At 41.8% G+C, this 22,180-nt stretch overlaps 1 protein-coding gene across 5 annotated transcripts in view; it reads left to right on the top strand.

Annotated features, from left to right (window-relative positions):
• Nucleotides 1-14,720, top strand: part of LOC109391282 (protein argonaute-4) — a 63,077-nt gene extending 48,357 nt beyond the window's left edge. For 4 of the 5 annotated variants that reach the window (XM_019658729.1, XM_019658697.1, XM_019658712.1 and 1 more), the window contains 5 exons: nucleotides 1,208-1,523; nucleotides 1,666-1,800; nucleotides 8,177-8,278; nucleotides 8,543-8,742; nucleotides 10,816-14,720. In XM_019658729.1, coding sequence (XP_019514274.1) covers nucleotides 1,208-1,523; nucleotides 1,666-1,800; nucleotides 8,177-8,278; nucleotides 8,543-8,742; nucleotides 10,816-10,924 — 862 coding nt within the window. In that variant the 3' untranslated portion in view covers nucleotides 10,925-14,720. The remainder of the gene's footprint in view (nucleotides 1-1,207; nucleotides 1,524-1,665; nucleotides 1,801-8,176; nucleotides 8,279-8,542; nucleotides 8,743-10,815) is intronic. The other variant, XM_019658704.1, reaches the window with a different exon arrangement.
• Nucleotides 14,721-22,180: the final 7,460 nt, after the last annotated feature.

The following is a 22,180-nucleotide window of genomic DNA, read 5'->3' as shown; positions in this document are numbered from 1 at the left end:
TTTACCTCAGACGTTTGAGACATTGTAGCCCAGTGGCTTAGAGTGCACACTTTGGTGTCAGACTTCCTGGGTTTGGGTTCCAGCTTTACCACTTTATAATGGGTAAATCTCATTTTTTAGATCTGAAAATTGAGATAATGACTGTACCACCCTCATAGAATTTTTGTGAGGACTAAACGAGTTAATACATATAAAGCACTTAGCACAGTAGCTGTTACACAGTATATGTAAGCTGTTATTATGTTATGTATATGTATGTTAGGTGTATATATTCACTGTTATACTGCTCTCTGCCAGGACCATGTTATGTTATACGATGATATTTATAGAGAAATACAACATAGCCTCTGCCCGCATGGAGATACCTATTTTTTAGTACCTATTACATCTTTAGTACCTATTACATGAAATTTTCAGATTTGGAATGCCTCCTACATTATACTTTAAGAATCGATATTCAATCCTAAATCCTACTTTTAAGAATTTACCTAAGAGGCTTGCATGATATTTTTCTCCTTTATTCCTGAGAGAAATCAGGGCCAAATAAATTAATTCATTCTTTCAACGAATATTTATTGAGTGCCAACTGTGAGCTAGGCAGTGTTCTAGGCACTAGGAATACAGCAGCGAATAAGACAGAATGAAACAAAATTTCTGTCCTTATGGAGTTTACATTCTTGTGTGTGTGTGTGTGTGTGTGTGTGTGTGTGTGTACACAATAAATAAATAAAATATGTGGTGTAAGTGATAATTAATGTGGATAAAAATAAAATAGGGAAGGAGATAGATTTGATTCTCTTTCCTAAGTCTCACATCTTAGAAAGAATTGGGGGTTTTTTTCTATCCCAGTTTCATGTACATTCTGTAATTCTGTATTTATTGTAAGAAATTCCAAGATCCCAAGAAAGCCTGTTCTGGGAAATTTTCTCTTTACCTATAGAGATTTTGTTAAATTTGGGTTGGGTCCTCTTTTTTATTCTTCCCTTCCTACTATTGCAGAAGAATCATGTTGATTTCTGCAGTCAATTCAGATTCATTGGACTGGGTGGTACAGATACTCAGTGGACCTTAAGAGTTCTCTCCCAGGGGGCACAAGTCTTTATTCCCTCTTGTAAGATTAAATCTGTGACTGTATTTGGTGAGTTTGCTAAACCCACATACTTTCACCTGTATATCTGAGTGGCAGTGTCTCCTTACGTCTGAGCAGGCCATCGGTGTTCCAGCAGCCTGTCATCTTCCTGGGAGCAGATGTCACCCACCCCCCTGCAGGGGACGGGAAGAAGCCTTCCATTGCTGCTGTCGTTGGCAGTATGGACGGACACCCCAGCCGGTACTGTGCCACCGTTCGGGTGCAGACGTCCCGCCAGGAGATCTCTCAGGAACTCCTCTATAGTCAGGAGGTAATCCAGGACCTTACTAACATGGTTCGAGAGCTGCTGATCCAGTTCTACAAGTCCACACGCTTCAAACCCACGCGGATCATCTATTACCGTGGAGGGGTATCCGAGGGACAGATGAAACAGGTACTCTCATTATCCCGTAGTTGCCCTTTGGGGCTTCTGGGTATCTGACAGAGTGTGCTTCCATCTGCCACTCTGGGTAAATCAGGTCTGAGAGATACCAGGTGAGTTCTCAATTAAATGTCATTCCATTTCTAACTCCTAGGTAGCTTGGCCAGAACTAATAGCAATTCGAAAGGCATGTATTAGCTTGGAAGAAGATTACAGGCCAGGAATAACCTACATTGTGGTACAGAAAAGACATCACACACGACTCTTCTGTGCAGATAAAACAGAAAGGGTAAGAAAACATAGGATAAGCTTCATTATCCGGTGCAAGTAAACGTGTTTCTAAGTGGGCATACATACAATTTTTTTTTTCTAAAAGCAGAGTGCCTAATAATAATGCAATAAATATACTAAGTGCAGTTGATCTTAGATGACCAATTCTGAATGACACAGGTTTCAAGACTGAATATTTATTTTGTTTCTAGAGTTGGTAGAGGGGAGGTCAGAAACATGCCAGGGCCACTAGCGTTCACTGGCAGCCTTCATAGGGCAGGTTTATCTATTTGGACTTCATCGTCATTTGCTACTTTTTGCTGCCAGTGCCTGAGGCACGGTTCTAGGCTATAAAGAAGGATTTCCCTTCTAAATAATTTTATATCAGTGCAGGGGATTCTTAGGGTACAAACTTTGAGCAGTTATGATGTCACACTTACTAATCACGGGCAGATTCCCTAACTTCCCTAAGCCGTAATGTCCTCAGCGATGGAATGTATTAAGAATAATACTTACCTCACAGAGTAGTTGTAAGGATTAAATTAGTAAATGAATGTTTATTTAATGTTTAATGTTAATTTGGGATAAAATCCCCAGCACTTGATAAAAGGCACTTTGTGTACTCTATTTATAATCTGATATTTATGTGTAAACTAGGTAAATACATGACATTGGATGATTTTGCTTCTGTGATATTTTTGATGACATTACTTCATCTTTTCCAGGTCCTCCCTGATCCATCTCCAGGGAGACCAGTTCTCTCTGTTGCCTAATCATGTAATCTTGTGGGTTACTCCCATCATTTTCTAGTACGCCCTTAGTTTTTGTCTCTCATCCAAGGCTGAGCTGTTTCTTTTTGTTTTCTGAATCACTGGAGAACTAAGGTTTCCTCCTTAGGCCCCAGGTCCACCAATCAGATCAGATTCAAAGTACTCTTTTCTAAATTGCCCAAACCCTGACTCAGTAGTACTTCTTAGACTCTGCTAATACAAATTCTCTGAACTCTTGCGGGGCTCTGGGCACAAAACTTCCTGCCACCCCCTCCTTAACTACGTTGTCATCTTTCCATCCCTCTGTCAACTTGCTGCTATGTAGCTTTAGGACCTGGATTATCTTGCTAAAACCCTAAACTACCTCATAGTTTTGTTCTTTGCCATCCAGTGTCACTCCTAACCTTTCAAGATTGACAGTTTCTGTCTTTGGTCTGCTTTACACCCCTGACACTTACCAGCATCCTCAGCTCTCTAAACATGCCTCTTGCCAATCTCCAACTCTGAACCAGTCTACTTGCCCATTTGCATTGCTTCTACTCTTAGGCCAGTAGAGATTGCTGAGGAAAAAAGCCATTGGTTAATAATGAACCGTATCTCAAATCCATGATAGCAAATCTCAACCAGGTCTTTGAGGCTGCAATTTTTAAAATTTATTTTATTCTCCATAGCATCTGTTCTAAACCTTTATACTCTTCTTAACTCCCCAACCCTATCCATGATGCCTTCATTGCCAATAATTTGCATGGCCAACAGTAGAACAACCTTCTATTTTGCCCAGAAAACAAAATCTTGGCTTCCCTTCCTCTACTTTCAAATTTAGTTAAATCTTGTTTTCTTATCTCCTTCCTCACATTTCAGAGGCTAATCTCTCCACCTATGCTTTCTATTTCTCCACCTCTGCTTTTGTTCCTAATCTTTTCTGCCTCATTTCATTAATTACCCATGATTTTCTAAAATTTCAGCCTTTCCTATTCTATTGCCTCCTTCACCTCTCCCTCTAAAGACTGCCTCAGTCCCTCAAATAAACTTCCCTTCCTTCTGCTTCTCCCTCAGTCTACCTGCTACCTTATCTTTCCTTCCTTTCATGACTAAACCTTTAGGAAGAAAATGACTGGACTGTCTCTCTGTGCCTTCTCATATCATACTTCAATTCTCTGCAGCCTGACTTTGATTTCAACGACTCCACTAAAGTTGCTCCCTTAATGACTTGCTCATTTCAAATCCAGCGGTATCTTGTCCGGTTCCCACACTGACCGACCTCTTTGCAGCCCTGAGAATGATGGCCTTCTTTGACCTTAGCAATGTGAGAGGCCAGGTTCACTACCCACCTCTGTAGTCAGGCTTTCTTTGACACCTCTTCCTCCTCTGTCTGTTAAACACTGATGTTCCTGGCATTTCATACTTGGCCCTCTTCTCTCCTGAATTTCAACTCTCTTTAGTCGCACCCACTTCCCTGGATTCACTTATTTGCTTACAGATTCCTCAGTCTGTATTTCCAGCCCCAGACTTTTCTGTATAGCTCTGGACCTATACTTCCAATCATCTACCAGACACATTTTCTTAGATGCTCTGTAGGCATTTGTATCAGTCAAGATAGGCTAGGCTGTTCTGTGGTAACAAAAAATCTCCAAAGTCTTAGCTCACAAAGATTTATTTCTTATTCACATTGTAACTTTGCAGCAGCTGTGACCCTGCATCCTCCTTTTAGAACCTAGGCTGACAGAGAAGCATCTATCTGGAACATTGCCAGCCATTGTAGCCGAGGGGGAAAAAGATACAGACTAGCCAAATGCTGGCTCTTAAAGCTCCTGCCCAAAAGTAACACATTTCAGGCTACATTTTATCTGCCAAAGCAAGTGACTTGGCCACTCCCGAGTTAATGGGATGGGAAGTATAATCCTCCCCCAGGGAGGGGCACAGGGATAGTTGGCACCAGGGATACAATCTACCACAGGCATTTCAAGCAAAACACGTCTAAACCTACTTATTGTTTTATCCTCATCCAAAACCTATCCCTCCCCCAATTTTCCTTTTCTTCTGTTACTTGGCATCACTGTATATTAAGTCAGCCAAGCTAAAAACTTCAGAATTGTCTTTAAATTCTCCTCCTTTTTTTGTCACCACCACCACCACCCCCAATATCCAGTTGGTCACGTAGTCCTCTGTTCTGCTCTGAAATCTCTCATCTTGGTTCTTCATGTGTGCTCTCTCTGCTCTAGGCAGAGTTCTTCCGTATTGCCCGAGACTCCGAGCGGTCTCCCTGTCATCCCTCCTTCACAAATGCATCCTCCATCTGCTGTCAGGCTAGGTTTTCGAGGTGCAAATCTTACCCTGCCACTTCACTGCTCAGAAATCATCATGTGTTCCCACCGGCTACCAGATGATTTCCTGTGTTGTCCCAATGTAGTCAAAATATAACATTGGAGTTTCATATTTCACCATGCCCTCATACACCTTCCATTTCCCTTATACATTGTGCATTTTTATCCCTGGAATGACTGCATCCATCTCACCACTTTTTTTTCATTTTTTAAAATTAAGGTATAATATAAATACAGTAAGATTCACCCTTTTTAGTGTACTGTTCTACAGATTTTGACAAATGCATATAGTTGTGTAACCACCACCTCAGTAAAGGTATAGAATGATTCTGTCACACACACATTTTCTCATGCCCTTTCATAGTCAACCCTTTCCCCCACTTACAGTCTCTGGCAACCACTGGTAGATGTTCTCTTCCTATAGTTTTTTTTTTTTTTCGGAACGTCATATGCATGGATTCCCATAGCTTTTGAGTCTTGGCTTGTTTCATTTCACATAATGCATTTGGGATTCATACAAGTGTTCATGTATATCAGTAGTTTGTTCCTCTTGATTGCTGAGTAGTATTTTACAAGTGAATGAGCCACAGTTTGTTTATCCATTCCTGTCTTGAGGGGAGATTTGGAGAGTTTCCCATTTTCATCCCATCCCCCCTTTCAGCAGCTACTTATCCTGTAATAATACATGGCTCTACTATTTCCTCCCACCATCGTTTCCCAGTGCTTCCCATCATGCCTTGATCATACTGCATCGTAGTTCATTGTACGGCAGGAAGGCACGTTCGTTCATTCCCTCTGTGCCTCTGTCTCCCCTCCCCAATTTCTGCTGCAGAGCCTTGATCATGGGTGCACAACCAGTAATTGTTGAATTAAACATGCCTGGATCCCCTCTTCCTCAGAGCATTATCTCCTTAGGCTTTAATCTATAGATTCCAAGAAATTTTTAAAAAAGAGATTCTATGGTCAAATAAGTATGTGAAATGCTATATACTCTATCACCTTCTGAAAGCTTATACCTTACTACATAAAGGTTCTGAGAAGTCATCCAATGAAAAAGCCTTCTAAACTTTGTTTGAACTCAGTATTTCGCAAATTTGACCATAAAACACCAAAATACATCCTGCAGAACTAACATTTCTAAAGAACACACTTTGGGAAACAGTGCCAGAATTGTTATAACTCAGATACATTTTCTCTTGTCCAGCTAGGTACCCAAGTTCACCTACGAATTTGATAGGATGAGACTTCACCATACTCATAGATATTCTTGTATGCACTGGTGTATGACCCTCAGCTGAAAGTAACAACAGGTAGAATGGAACCAAATAAACTCCCATCAAATTTGTGCCTGTATTCTAAATAAACTGCCTCATATGAAACCCTGCTATTCAGCAGGAGAGGATGAAAACTGACCAAATAGCAAGATTTAATTCCTTTCCTTATAAATGTACTTTTTTTAATGACTTTTTAAAAAAAGAAAACTATTAGGAAACAGTGTGTTTTTTCAGGACCCATCAGCTCCAAATAGTTGTCTTCAATATAGTTGTAGAGGGCACAGCTCAGCTCCAAGTCCAGTCAACATTTTCAATCTACTTGTGGGGGACGCAGCCCACCATCCCATGTGGGAATGGAACTAGCAACCTTGTTGTTAAGAGCACGTGCTCTAACCAACTGAGCCATCCAGCTGCCCCTAAATGCATTTTTGAAATTTCCCTCTCTGCTTTCCTAGAAGTTTGATTTTAGAATTATGGCCATAGAAGAACTTTAGAATTTTGAAAGTGTAAGAGATCACCACCTAATTTTATAGCTGATTGGATTGAGGCCCAAAGACATATTATGCTTTGTTCAAGGCATGTAGTTACAAGGCTAGATCTAAATCTGAAACGCTGGTGTCCTAATTCCCATTTCAGTACATTTTTCTGTACTGCATGTGCTGGGGACTTCTTTTATTGATCTCATTTAAAAAAGCATTAGTTTTGTTAAACCTGGTGAACCAGTTCAAAGATTTCTTCACCTTTTACTGAAAGTTATGAATTAAAAAAAAAAAAAAATCCAGGGCAGCCGGGTGGCTCAGTCAGTTAGAGTGTGAGCTCTGATCAACAGGGTTGCCAATTCGATTCCCACATGGGCCGGTGAGCTGCTCTTTCTGCAAGTAGATTGAAGACAACAACTTGAGCTGACCTGCAGCTGAGCTGCCGATGAGCAACCATATGGCTCAGTTGGTTAGAGTGGATGCTCTTAACAACAAGGTTGCCGGTTCAACTCCCATATGGGCTGCACCCCCCCTCCCCCAACTAGATTGAAAATGGTGACTGTACTTGGAGCTGAGCTGCGCCCTCCACAACTAAGATTGAAGGACAACAACTTGACTTGGATCTGATGGTTCTGGGAAAAACACACTGTTCCTCAATAAAGTTAAAAAAAAAAATTCCAGGGCCGGCTGAGTGGCGCGATGGTTAAGAACTGGCTTGGGACGCCAGAGGGCCCCGGGTTCGGATCCCACATATGAGGGCCAGTGACACTGCCCTCCGCAGCTAAGATGCTGAACAGCAGTTCAACCTGGAGCTGGGCTGCCATGAGTCACCGACAACGGCATAGGCTGCAGCCCCTGTAGCAGTGGGTTGCCATGGGCTATGATGTGTAGCCAGCAGCCAGCGTGAGCGGCCAGCAGCCGCAGTGAGCGGCCGTCCAGAAGCCGGCAACTGATGTGCCTTGCCTGGGAAGAGCACAATGATGGTGCCAACTTGGGCCAGTGAAGCAACGTCCTCCACAACTAGACTGAAGAACAAAATGACAGCAACTTGTCTGTGCCCCTTCCCCCAATTCCTCAGCTTTTTTCCCATCCCCCCAATTCCCCAATTAAAAAAAAAAATCCAAGTAAGAAATAAAACTGATTTTTCTAAGGAAGCTTATCCATCTTAAATGTCTTTTTTTGCCCTCTGTGAACATACCAATGTGATATCTCTAAATATTATAGATGACAATAAATCAGCCCAAAGACAGAGGTAAAATAATCCTTTGTCTGGATTCCCCTAGAGAGACCATGGAGTATATTTGTTTGAGAAAATACTTAAGGATGACATGGTTGGGCTAAGGGAAAGTTATAGAAAATTCTATCATGAATTAAATTGGTTTGCAAGAGCAGCCTCCTAACTGGTTACCAATTAACTAGATAGATAGATAGATAGATAGATAGATAGATAGATAGATAGATATAGATATAGATATAGATATAGATAAATGGCTTGAGATCAATTTGGCACTTGGATGACTAATTACAATTTTTTATTTTTTTTTGTAGGTAGGTAAAAGTGGCAACGTACCAGCAGGCACTACAGTGGATAGCACCATCACACATCCATCTGAGTTTGACTTTTACCTTTGTAGTCATGCAGGAATTCAGGTAATTTAGAAGCTGGTCCAGATCTTTGATTTGATAGGGAGACATTTGCAAATTCAGCAACTAGCTTGAGTAGACTTGTTATATTAAACACTGTGCATAACTTTGTTAATGCTTGTACCCTGGAACTGTTATCTTTTGGTCTAGATATCTGCTTGTAGGTGTGCTAGGCAGGAATACTTCTGAGTTTAAGGAGTATATTTCAGTTCTTCTCTCAGGAAGTCAACCCATGTCAGAAATATATTAATCATAAAACTCTCTCTCCAGGGAACCAGCCGCCCTTCACATTACCAGGTCTTGTGGGATGATAACTGCTTCACCGCAGATGAGCTCCAGCTACTGACTTACCAGCTGTGTCACACCTATGTGCGGTGCACACGCTCAGTCTCCATTCCAGCCCCTGCATATTATGCCCGGCTTGTGGCATTCAGAGCACGGTATCATCTAGTGGACAAAGACCATGACAGGCAAGTTTCTCGGGCACAATAAAATCTCTTGATGTTAGCAGCAGGTTAAAAAGTAAACGAGCTGCTATAGAAAACACTTTGGAGGAGCTGATCTTCCTCTTAAGGTTTACATGGCAAGCGGCGAATAAAATTGCATGTGCCTCTGAAAGCTTATAATGTGACTTTTGGGGCAAGGAGTGCTCAGGCCTGTTCCTACTTGTATGGTGTGTCTAAAGTCTGCCCAAGGAAAGGAATCTAACTGGGAATTGCATGTGGTTTTCCCATAGAGCCAAAAGCATTTCAGTTCTGTTCAGGTCCTAAGTGGCCTGAGAGGGTGGCCGGCACAGCACCCTGACTCCGGACAGAGCAGTCACAGGCCTACAGATTGCACTTCACGCAGGGAAAGTCCTGCGCAGTTCACTTTGCTTTCAGCACAGTCTGGAAGAAGGCACTAGAGTGAAACTGGGTATGAGTGTGGGACAGGAGGGGTGCCAGACCGACCATTCTCACCCCCAAGTAGGGATCGCAAGAGAATCAGATATGGTGACCTGTTACTGAGCTACTATTGAAGAGCTAAACAAGCTCTCTGCAGTAATTTTCTGTTCCAAATGACCATCTGCGAAGTGTAGCAATTTCTGGGCTCTTCCCCAAGTCTGAATTCAGCTGCTAAATAGTAGACATTCCACAGCAAGTCTATTTCTGTAAGGGTTCAAAATCCGCTATTATGGAAAATGCCCAGCTGTGACTCTATACCTTTCATTGTGTAGTATACATTAATTCATTCCACACCTTTATTAGGTATTGACTGTATACCCAGCATTGTGGTAAACACTAAAAATACTAAGATGTGGAAGACATGTTTCCTGGGGTTTTATGTTTCAGTCTGGGAGGTAATACAGGTAAACATAGAACTAACAATTAGCCCAAAGCAGTATAGGCGAACGTGCAATGGGACATCAGAGGAAAGGCTTTTAGAGAAGATTTCATAGCTGGATGGGTAGGAATTTGGATGTACAAAGAAGAGAAAAGGATTTTCCGGGCAGAGGAAACAAAGGACACAGAGAAGAGAGAGCAAGTGACATGTTTGGACAATAGCACGTTTTCTTTGGCTGGAGCATATGAAAGGGAACCAGCAGGCATGAAACTGAAAAAGTATGTTAGAGCAAGATTGTCTTTGTTAAATGTAAAAACTATTCCTGGGATAAAATAGACAATACTTAACAGTTAACTGGGTATGAGTGGGTGAGAGGAGTCAGAAGAGGGATGGTGATTTGCAGTTTACCAAGACCTTTATAGCACGGGTCACCCTTAAGAGGTGTGTTCAGAAGTTGTTATTGTCATCCTAAAAGATACAAGTTCAGAGGCGTTGTTACTTGTTCAAGGTCATGTAGCTGGTGAGGGGAAGACAAGAGGAAACTGGCGGCCTAATAATATTTGCTGAGTTTCTGTCATGTTCCAGCACTGTGTTAGGCATATAAATGCATTCATTCATTCATTCATTCATTCATTCATTCATTCATTCAACAAATGGTTATTGAGGCTATCATATGTGCCAGGCACTAGAGAGTCAATGGTGAGTAAGATAGACAAAGTTGCTGCTTTCTTGGAGTTTACGTCCCAGTGGGGAAAGAAATCATTATCCTATTAATAATTTTAATTGTGTTTCTTTCACATGAAAGAAAAGCTGAGGGTTCTGTGAAAGGATGTTCCAGGTGTCGCTAACCTGAGCTTCGGAGTCAGGGAAGATTTCTTTGGGGGAAATGGCATTTGACCGAAGCCTAAAAGACAAGAAGTAGGCATTACCCAGATATAACAGCCAATGGCAGTCCTTATGGAGGCACCGTTAAGGATTTGGGTATTTGCAAACATTCTTTAATTATTTCAACAGCCCACTAAGTCGTGTTGCATTTTTCAGGTAAGCACACTGATGTTTAGAGAGAGATTACGAATTAGTTAAGGAACTACAGCTAGAATCCAAGATCTGGAATCCTGCACTATTCGTGCTATTTGAAACATGTGAAGTTTGAAGTGGTCTTTTGTTACACCCAGGTTTGGTTTTGGTTTTGTTTTTGTTTTGCTTTATTCTCTTCTCAGTGCGGAAGGCAGTCACGTGTCAGGACAAAGCAACGGCCGAGATCCTCAGGCCTTGGCTAAAGCCGTGCAGATCCACCATGATACCCAGCACACAATGTATTTTGCCTGAGTCTCCTAAAAACTCAACCAATTTGGCACCCCATGCAGCCTCCAAATGTCTCAAATGCCTCCTGCCTCTTGAGAGAGCCAAGTTGACTTCAGGTGGTCTTCTACCAGCAGCTCGGAATAGTTGCACTGAATATATACTTCGCAGCACTGTCTGATGCATCAACAAAATTGAGCCATTTTTTTTTTAAAGTAATGGATACTCATAGATTGTCTTTTCTGATGCACTGGACTGAATTTTTACCTCAACGTGCAAAGGCTGATCAGCCTGAACTTTCTAAAGGACTTTACAAGAAGGGTTTCTATGGAATATTTTGCTAGCTGTGGTGTTCACCGCATCCCTCTAGTCTTATAAGAGAAGATGATTCCTTTTTTTTCTGTATTCATCGCGTGGGATGTATGCATAAAGTGGGAGAGAAAAACCAAACAATCTACTTCAGTTCAGCCTAACTATTTAATTGTGTGGGCCCATAGACTTTTTAATGGAGATTTCTGACTTCGCCACTGTAAATGCCTTTAACGAGCATTGATTTTGGAAAGTTTCAAAGAGTTTTATTAGTTTTACTACTTTATCTTATTGATCTCTACAGACTTGTGCTAGTGCAAGTACAGGCTGCCAAGCAATTGCACTATATTTGGCTCCACATTCAAACAGGAAGTTCTCTTATTTGGTTGACTTTTGTGAATGTGTCACACAAGCAGATGTAATGCATTATCACGGTGACAGATAACACTGCCATGGTTAAAAGTACTCCTGTTTCCCCCTCTTTGAAAAAAAAAAAAATTAACTGTTAGTATTTTTCAAAGTTTTCAAAAGTGCCCATTTTATGCTGCTGTGTGGTTTGTTAGACCTAAATGATTTTTAAACTTTTCTCATAGAAAGTTAACTTTGGCAATAAACATTTTTTAAGGTCCTTCCTCTTCCCTCCTCTCCCTCCACCCCCTCCCCCACCCCCACCGTCCTGACAACGTAGTTTTCTAGATGAGATTTCGGTATGATTTTATCAGCTCTTTCTTATAGACCATAACCTGGCAATTTCTGAAACAGTCAGAAAAGACATATATTTCCATGCCTTTTTAGAGAATTATTTTTTATCTGTTTTATAGTCACAGTTGGTGTCCTGTCACTTTGTTTTAAAATAAGCTAGAACCAGGATGCTACCTTACTGGATTGGCTTTGCCAATCCTTAAGGCACATTGAGTGATGCTGCAACTTGCAAACATGTACCAGCATTTAAAACTTTTTCCCCCCCCTGGGAATCAAGGTAACTTACACAATGACTTGCAGTGTGAATTTTGTGCTTCTCTTTCAACCTGAAATGTACTTGGTGAGGTTTCCTTCCTTTTATTAAACTAAAGCTGCATAGAAAGATTGGTTTTTCATAATAGATTCTGGATTCCATTCACGGGGAGACGGGATTCCTTTCTTGTCCAAACAAAGGGAATTGATCTAAAGCAAGCAACAGTTGAAATGTAGGGGGAAATGTATTTTGTATTTAGTGTAGATAAGACTTTGTGAATGGACAACAGTTACATAGAGTCTTGGTAGTTCCAGTCAGTGTTGCCCAGCCCAAATTTCACTGACTTATAATTCTCTGTCCTGGAACCTCAGGAGTAAGAGCTGGAAACGGGGATAAAAGGCCCAGCGCCTCACTCCACATGGATGAGGAAGGTGCTGGGCGAAGACATAGACTCAATGTGGTAAACTGATTTTGCCACCTCTATCTGGAAACACTGTCTGGATCTGATGGGGAAGGGTGTTTGCTTGAACTCATTAGCCGGTCCAAATCTTTTAAAAGAGCCTTCTCAAAATCCCAGCAATATAAAGCCCTGTTTTCCTTGTCTTTTAAACAAGCTTGTAAATACACTGAAGTTTACATTTCCATGTGCTGTTGATCAGCGGCAGCACAAGTGTTTGCCGAGACTGATCTCTGAGAGTTTTATAATGTATATCAAGCCCCTTAGCTCGTTAAGATGAGTGCAGACATCCTTATTTTCTGCATATAATGGGATGAAAGCAAGCGCTGTGATTGAGGCACAACATAGGGAAGAAATGGCAGATGTTAATTTCTTAAGATTTTCCTTTTTTGCAAATACCTCACTTGGATACTACAAATCAGGACATGTTGGTGAGGGGCTGGCTGCTGCTTTTATTCACACTTGTTCAGGGAGAGCACAGAAAATACCCTTCAGCATGGCCACCCTGGACCCAAGAGGAGGAGAAGCAAGATTTTATAGGCGGACTCACTGGAGTCCAGGATGTGAAGAACTCATGGTGGCTGGCCGACTGGCTGGCTGGCCAGCGGTCACACACCTGCACTTGAGTGCCTCGGGCTTGCTTGTTAATAACGCACAGAAGAAGCGTCACTTCTCACCATCTCCTGGCATGAACGGAGCAGGGAGCAAGGCGGAGTGCCTGGAAGCCCTGATTCACTTGCCTGCAGTTGGGCTATATGCTCGACCTCGAACCATACAATTTATACAACCTCAGTCCTAGTACACTGGGGCAAATCAGTGTGGTGGTGGAGGAAAAGCCGGGAGGCCTATTTTTATAGGAAAACAGTACCTTTTAAGGGTGCAACACTGCCATTTTGGACAAGAGGAAAGGAATATGGAAGAACTAGGATTGTTGGAAAAAACTTGCCGAGGGGTAAATCTTCAAGAGGTAATCACTGCAGAATCAGAGTTGCAGCAATACGATTGCAAGCAAGTCTGAATGCATAGTTTCAGCTGGGCTTGACACTTTGAACCCGTAACCCTCTGGACTGACTGAATCGTTATGCATGTGTCAATCAATGGGAGGTGTGCATTCGCTAGAGGTAGGTTTAGGATGCTTGGTTTTTTTTAAAATGCAGCCTGTTTAGGCAGTGTTCTGTAGCGTGAAAGATTTCAATGTAGCAATGCTAAAGAGTAACAATTTGGGGACAAGGCGCGGGGACAATTAAGAGAGTGGTGACGATCTGGCTGTTGAACCAGTTATGTTTTGTTGTTGTTAACTATTGAACCCTGGGCGATTTGTAAAGAGAACTAGCCGGCTTCACGCAGCCAGCGGTTAAGGCACAACATATTCATTCTTACTGTAAATTCTATTTGCTGCTTCCAGAGGTGATTTACAAGCAGATGTGCTATACAGTCTGTATTTTAGAATCTGGTGCCCAGTCTCTATCAGAGCTTACCTACCTGGCTCAGCTACCGACCCTTCCAGTGGGAAAAGGTAATCCACTGTTTAACAAGGCTCACCCTCTCCACCCTGCCCCTGAGACCCTTTCTGGATGTGCTGTAAGATTTTCTTGCTCAATAGCAGGGTGGTAAACTCTGCTTTCATTTTAAGAAAGTGGAGGCTGAGGGCATTGTATCAATATGACTTCAACTCCAAGGATTTTTCCTTGTAAAATTAAAGGGAAGATCTTGTTACTGATTAACCATTTTCTTATCCCTTGCTATTGACATATTCATACTCTTTCTATGTCTAGTGGCTGAAAATGTTTGCATTTGTTCATTTGGCTGATGGTGTAATTTTTGTTTCTCTATTGTTAAACCTGTAACGTTTTAAAATGTATTTTATTAAATTTGGACTGGATGTATGTCTCTAGCAATACGAGGTACTTTCTAAACTATTGAGGGAGGGGTGGTATCCCCATGTTGAGATAAGATGATGGTGGTTTAAAATTTTGCAATTTTTTTTTTTTGGCCTGCAGGGATATTTTGTGTTCATGTGTCCAAAAAAGAATAAATTGGCATTCTTGTGCCAAAAGTTGTTTTTCTTGTCAATTGTCTAATAAATATTGAATCTACTGCAATGGCAACACACGTGGTTGCTTTTTAAAAGCAATTTCATCAATTTAAGAAATTTGAGAAAGAAGATCAGTGGGAAATGCTGTTTTTAATTTCTGGGTTTCCCTATTTTTAGAAATTGTTATTTGGGAATTTTAGAAGAGCTCCTCGCAACACTTCACATATGAAAACTTTTACAAGATTCATCAGGGTTCTGGGTACAGCTTTTAAATGGAAGATCTATTTCAGTGATGTTTTGAGAAAAATCTGCGGTCTCCAGAGGGCAGTATGGCCACATACTTTTTAAGACTGACTTTAGAAGAGGAACTGCCCAAAACCCAACCTGGGGCAATCCAATTTCACGTGTGTTAAAAAATTCTCACCAGCAAAGCCCTTTTGTTAAGTTATGGCAAGATATTGCAGAGATTTGCACAATATGGCCCTTATCCTCAGGGAATTTATAGTTCACCAAGGGAGCAAATCCTGTGTATAACTAGCTTTACTACAGATAATTGTTACTTCCATCAGCATAGTATCCCCCTCTCCATATTTATTTGTTATCAAACATTTATCATGAACCCAATATAGGCCAAGCTCTGCGTAAGTGCTGGGATCATAGAAAAGTAAATTCTTTAGAGTTTTCATTCTAACATGGCATGGGGTGGGGAGGAGGAGGCAATGAGATTAATATTATCTGAGTGCCTAGTATATGCCAGTCACTTTATATTGATATCTTTCATCCCAGAAACAGTCCTTCAAGGATGGTAGTGGTATCCCCATTTTAAACATGAGGAGTCAGCTTCAAAAAGGTTAAGTAGCACATCGTAACTGAGTGGCAAAACTAGAATTTGAATCCACACCTAACTTCATTATATCTGCTATTGAGCACAAAATTACTTAGAAAGGGAAACGACTTTTGCCATAGGGAGTCAGGAAAGACTTGACAGTGATGGTGAATTTTAGGATAGATCATGAAGCATTAACAGGAGTTTACCAGGTGGACAAGGGGATTCTAGGCACACTGTTCTCTTACAGTAGATCTTGGTAGCCATAAGTTTCAGCTACCCAAATGCCTTTACTTCTTTGGGTGATAGAATTCCTTTCTTATGGGAACCCCATTATTTTAGGTATTTCAGTGAGTCCAGATGGCCTTCCCCCTACTTCATTCCCCATTATCTGTGTCATGTTCGTGTCCATCCTTGCATCAGTCACTGGGGGATGTGTCACACCAGCCAGAATGGCTCACGTGCCCACTCCTGGGGGTGGGGGTGACCAGCAAGTAGGGAAGTCAGACTGGTCAACACCATTACAAGACATGTGTCTCATCTTTTGTTCCATCTCTTGGGCTCTGATTTCCTCTATAATGACTTCATTTTCCAGAAGCTAGTGGCCAATCTTTAAGGAGCCGAGGGACAAACTAGCAACTGTGTTACAAATTGTTTGTATATCAGATGGAGAAACTAGCAACTGTATTACAAGTTGTACAAGTTTAACAAACATTTCTTAGGCCAGCTGAGGGGCTCAGTTGGTTAAGAGTTGGCTTGGGAGTGCAAGCTCTGGGGAACAGGGCTGCTGGTTCGAGTTCTGCATGGGCCAGTGGTGCTGCACCCGAGCTGAGCTGTCGCTGAGCTGCCAACAGGTGGCAGGATGGCTCAGCTGGTGTAACAACAAGATTGCCTATTCGATGGTGGGCTACACCCACCTGCAACTGCAACTGAACTCTGAACCTTGAGCTGAGCTGCCACTCAGATGGCTCAGTGGATAGAGCGTGCACTCTTAACAACAAGGCTGCTGGTTCGACTCCCGCATGGGATGATGGCTACGCCCACCCGCATCTAAGATTGAACACAGCACCTTGAGCTTAGAGGCCACGAGCTGCAGACGAGAAGCCAGATGGCGACTGATGCCCTCCACAACGAAGACTGAAGAACAACTTGGCTGGTCCCCTTCTCCAATTCCCCAACACTGTTTCCCTCCCCCAATTCCCCAATAAAATCTTTAAAAAAACAAACAAAAAAAACCATTTCTGGAACTCCTATTTGTGCTTGGAAATATAGATGAAAGACACAAGTTCTGGCCTTTGAAAGGTTGACTTGTAAACTTGGGAGCCACACATGTAATAAGGGGGCTTTGAGGGTTAAGTGTTATGAGACATGTATACATAGACTACTTAGAGAGGTTCCTAACCCAGCCTGTGGGATCAAGGTAGGTTTATTAGAGGAAGTGATGACTCATAAAGAGCTATCTCACCAAGAATAAATAAGAGTTTTATAAATGAACAAGGTGGAAAGTATTCTAGGAATTCTCATCATGTGCAAAGGTATATGGAGTGGGGGGACTGAAAACATGATTTGTTTGGATGAATTACAAGTAATATCAGTTCTCTTAGATTATAAACGATGAGGGAGGAAGTGGAGGTGATAAGGTTGGACTACAAAGGCACCAGTTCCTGACAGGACAGGACTTGAACTGCATTCTAAGGAGTTGAGAGTTTATCCTGTAGATGAGGGAGAATAGCAGAGTCTGATCTGTGTTAGTTATACTGGCAATAGTGTAATGGGTAGGTTGAAGCTGAAGTTCTGCTGAAGCGAAGTTAGAATTTTTTTACAATAGCCCAAGTGAAAGACAATGAGACTTGAACTTGAGCAGTGATGGTACAGTTGGAGAGAAGAAGCAAACACAAGAGATATTCAGAAAGTAGAAAAAGCAGAACTTGGTGAAAGTAGATATGGGGAGTGAGGGAAATGAGATAGACTCATTAGGAGGACTCCCAGGTTTCTGGCTTGGTAGCTGGGTAGGTAATAGTGCCACTGAGAGACTGAACACAGAAGAAGCAGATTCATGATTTGTAAGGAGGAGGAAGGTGGTAAGTTCAGTTTTGAACAAACTGGATTTGAAGGTGGTGCATGTGGACTGGCGAAAGAGATTGGAAGCCATCAACATATAGGTGGTGATGAAAACCATTCAAATGTGTGCCCAGCCATTGTGAACAATGTTGTTATGAACATGAATGTTCAAATAGCTCTTCGAGACCCTGCTTTCAATTTTCTTGGCTATATACCCAGAAGTGGAATTGTTAGATCATATCGTAATCCTTTGTGTAATTTTTTGAGGAAACACTATACTGTTTTCCATAACAGCTGTACCATTTTACATTCCTACCAGTAGTGTACAAGGGTTCCAATTTCTCAACATCCTCACTGAGGACACTTGTTATTTTCTGGGGGGTTTTTTTTTTGTTTTTTTTTTTTAAATAATAGTGATCCTAAGGGATATGAAGTGGTATCTCATTGTGGTTTTGACTTGTATTTTCCTAATGAGTATTGATGTTGAGAATCTTTTGATGTGTTTATTGTCCTTTTGTATGTCTTCTTTGGACAATGATCTAGTCTAGTCCTTTGCTCATTTTTGAATTGGGTCCTTTAATTTTTAAAGATTTTATTGGGAAATTGGGGGAGGGGAACAGCGTTGGGGAATCAGGGAAGGGGAACAGACAAGCTGCTGTCCTTTTGTTCCTCAGTCCAGTCATGGGGGACGTCACTTCACTGGCCCATGTTGGTATTATCATTGCACATTTCCCGGGTGAGGCAGACCGGTCGCCGGCCACTGGACGGCCGCTCATGGCAGCTCTTGGCAGCTCACGCTGGCTGCCGGCTGCTCACAGTAGCCTATGGGAGTCCACTGCAGCCCACGCTGTTGTGGGCAACTCACGGCAGCCCAGCTCCAGGTCAAGCTGCCGTTCACCATCTTAGCTGTAGAGGGCGCAGCGTCACTAGCCCTAATGTGGGATCCAAACCGGGGCCCTGCTGCTCTGAGTTGGCGTCCCAAGCCAACTCTTAACCAACGCGCCACTCGGCCAACCCAAGGTCCTTTAATTTTTGGACAATTTTGATAGGTAATATAGTTTGGTGGGTTTTATCTTTCAGCTGTGAAGATGTTATTTGATTCTTTCAGCTTCCATTGTTCTGTTGGAGATTCAGCTATCAGCTCCTTTGAAGAAGTGATGGTTAATTTTATGAGTCAACTTGACTGGATAGATAGCAGGTAAAACATTATTTCTGGGTGTGTCTTGAGGGTGTTTCTGGAAGAGATTAGCATTTGAATCTGAGTAGACTGAGTAAAGAGATCTGCCTTCACCAATGTGGGCAGGCATCATCCCATCCATTGAGGGCCCAAATGGAACAAAAAGATGAAGGAAGGGTGAATTTCCTCTTTCTTCTTGAGCCAGGACATCTTTTGGACATCTGAGCTCCTGATTCTCAAGCTTTCAGACTCCAGGACTTAACACCAGTGGCCTTCTGGTTCTCAGGTATTTGAACTTAGACTGGTTCTCCAGTTTACAGATGGCAGATTGTATGACTTTCTGGCTTCCATAACAGCATGAGCCCAATCCTGTAACCTCCCACTCTATCTCTTTCCCTTTCTCTATATCTCATTGGTTCTGTTTCTGTGGAGGACCCTTTACTAATATGGAAGTTAATTGCCCTTTTTCCGCTGGCTGCTTTTAGTATCTTCTCTTTGTTTTTGATTTTCAACACCTTTACTCTAATAAACCTAGGCATCTTTGTATTTATTCCACTTAGGACTTGTCTTATTCTTCTTTGTGAAACCAGCACCCAGTGTCTGGCATGAAGTAGCTGCTCTTTAATGTGTGTTAAAACAAATGAAACCCATAGTCACCCACAGATATTTAAGGAAGCAATGCCTAAATTCCCCTCCACCCTGAGCTTTGCTTTCCCAGTGATCCTGTTCTGAATCCCAGTCTCTGTGATCTCTTTCCTTGACCCTGTTCCTGGCCCTTGGACTTGGTTAGCATTCGGACTTTTTTTCTCTCATGTTTAATCCTGCTTTCTCCAACTGCCTTTACTTGGCTGCCCTCAGAGTCTCAGTGTCCCATGTGACATTAATCCCCCACCCCCGCCCCTGTGTGGGGGGGGCAATTCAGACATTAGAAATAATAAAGAGTTTTAAAATCCTTGTCAAAAAAGATACCAAACACAAGTACAATTTATATTACACATTACCTTTCAATGCACACACATTTTTATATAGTTGTAATCTTAATGTATACACGACTTTGTGTCCTGTTATTTCATTAACTATTATATAATAAACGGTTGTCCTTTTTCAAGACTGAAGTCATTTTGTGGTCATAATTCATTTGGCAAGCATTTCTTGAATACCTACTGCCTGCCTGGTATTGTGTTAGGCATCAGGGCTACCAAAGATAAATAAAGTATGGTTATTCTACATGCTTTTGAGGCTTTCACATGTTTAGAGGGAGGAGGAGGAGAAAGGGAAAGACTATAGGACAAAGGAGAGCAGCTAAGTGTTGCCACACGCACCACAGGAAGTGCAAGCAGGGACACATGGGAGGGAATGTCAGGAAACTGTCATGAAAGCAGGAAGCCTTGAACTGAGTTTTGAAATATGAGTTTCACCAGTCAGATGAAGGAAATGTTGATGCTTTAGGGAGTTCATAAATCATACCCTCTTCCCTACAGCAGTTCAGAACCAACTGAAAAATAGACATTGATATTAGACCATTGGATGAAGAGCAAGATGTCAGCTTTATTGCTGATAAGACTTAGATGAGGGGACTTGTTCAGAAGGCAAATGGGAGTGCTGACATTCTTCTTTATGTAATGTGCTTGCCTTCCTAGTCACAGTAAGCACAGGACAACCTTGGTTTTCCACACAGGGAGTCTACTTTTCCAAGTTTATTTTATTTTAAGATTTTTATTGGGGAATTGGGGGAAGGGGAACAGACAAGTTGCTGTCATTTTGTTCTTCAGTCTAGTTGTGGAGGATGTTGCTTCATTGGCCCAAGTTGGCACTATCATTGCGCTCTTCCCGGGCGAGGCAGATCAGTTGCCGGCTTCTGGACAGCCGCTCACAGGGGCTGCTGGCCACTCACGCTGGCTGCTGGCTACACATGGTAGCCCATGGCAACCCACTGCAGCAGGGGCTGCATCCTACGCTGTGGCCGCAACTCACAGGGCAGCCCAGATCCAGGTTGAGCTGTTGTTCAGCACCTTAGCTGTAGAGGGCAGTGTCACTGGCCTTCATTTGTGGGATCTGAACCGGGGCCTTCTGGTGTCCCAAGCCAGCTCTTAACCAATGCGCCACTTGGCCGGCCCATACTTTTCCAAGTTTACTGATTAAGCACTTTTGAATGAAATTGAAAAAAATTTTAATCCCATTTAAATAGCATCAATAATATAAAATGCTTAGGGATAAATTTGAAAAAAGATGTGCAAGATATGTACAATACATTGAAAACTAGAAACCACTGCTGATAGAAATGAAAGAGGACTGATATAAATGGACAGATGCTCTATCATCATGGATCAGAAAACTCAGTAGTGTTAAGGTGTTATTTGTATTCAGACTGATCTATAGATCTAATGCAATCCCAATCAAACTGCCATCAGGTTTTTTTGGTAGAAATTTACAGCTGATTCTAAAATTTATATGGAAATGCAAAGGACATAGAATAGCCAAAAGCAACTTTGAAAAGAAAAACATAGTTGGAGAACTTACACTACCGATGGAGGTCAAATTCTAAGATGGCCCCATGACCCCCACCTCCTGGTGTTCAGACCTTTGTATAACTCCCTCCCCTTGAGTGTGGACAGAATGCGTGACTTCTTTCTAACCAATGAAATGTGGCAAAGGTGATTTTTATGATTACATTAAGTTGTATAAGAATGTCTCGCTAACAGACTCACTCTGAATTCCTTCTCTCGGTCTCTGTCCTTTTGTCACTCTCACTTTTGGTCACGCTGGGGATGCCCAGGTGGCAAAGAATTATAAAGGGCCTCCAGGAGCTGAAGGTAGCTTGTAGCTGCCAGCCAACAAAAACCAGAAGCTTTTGGTTACACAGCTGCAGTGAACTGAATGCTGCTAACAAACACAAGAGCTGGAAATTGGATTATTTCCTAGTCAAGCCTCCAGATGAGAACGCAGCCTTGGCCTACACTTTGATTACAGCCTGTGAAATGCTATACAGAAGATCTAGACAAGCAATGCTCAGACTCTTGACCCACACAGACGGTGAGATAATAAATGTGTGTTGTTTTAAGCCTCCGCATTTGTGGAATTAGTTATGCAGCAATAAATAAGTACCACACTAGGTGATCTTAAAACTTATTATAAAGCCACAATAATCAAGACAGTGTGGTATTGGCATAAAGATAGACAGATAAGTGGAACAGAATAGAGAGTCCAAAAATAGATCCATACATATATAGCTAATTGAATTTCAACACAAGTGCTAAGGCAATTTAATGGGGCAATCTTTTCAACAATTGAATTGCTTTGTGCAAAACAAAACAAAACAAAACAAAACAAAAAACAAACAAACAAAACCCTTGACCTTTACTTCTCACTATATACAAAAAAAAAAATAGCTCAAAAGGATCATAGACCTAAATGTAAAAACTAAAACTATAAAAGTTTTAGAAGAAAATATGGAAGAAAATCT

The sequence above is a fragment of the Hipposideros armiger genome, unplaced genomic scaffold (genome assembly GCF_001890085.2).
Source record: "Hipposideros armiger isolate ML-2016 unplaced genomic scaffold, ASM189008v1 scaffold_10, whole genome shotgun sequence".
Classification (NCBI taxonomy): Eukaryota; Metazoa; Chordata; class Mammalia; order Chiroptera; family Hipposideridae; genus Hipposideros; species Hipposideros armiger.
This window is presented reverse-complemented; position numbering and strand designations above follow the sequence as displayed.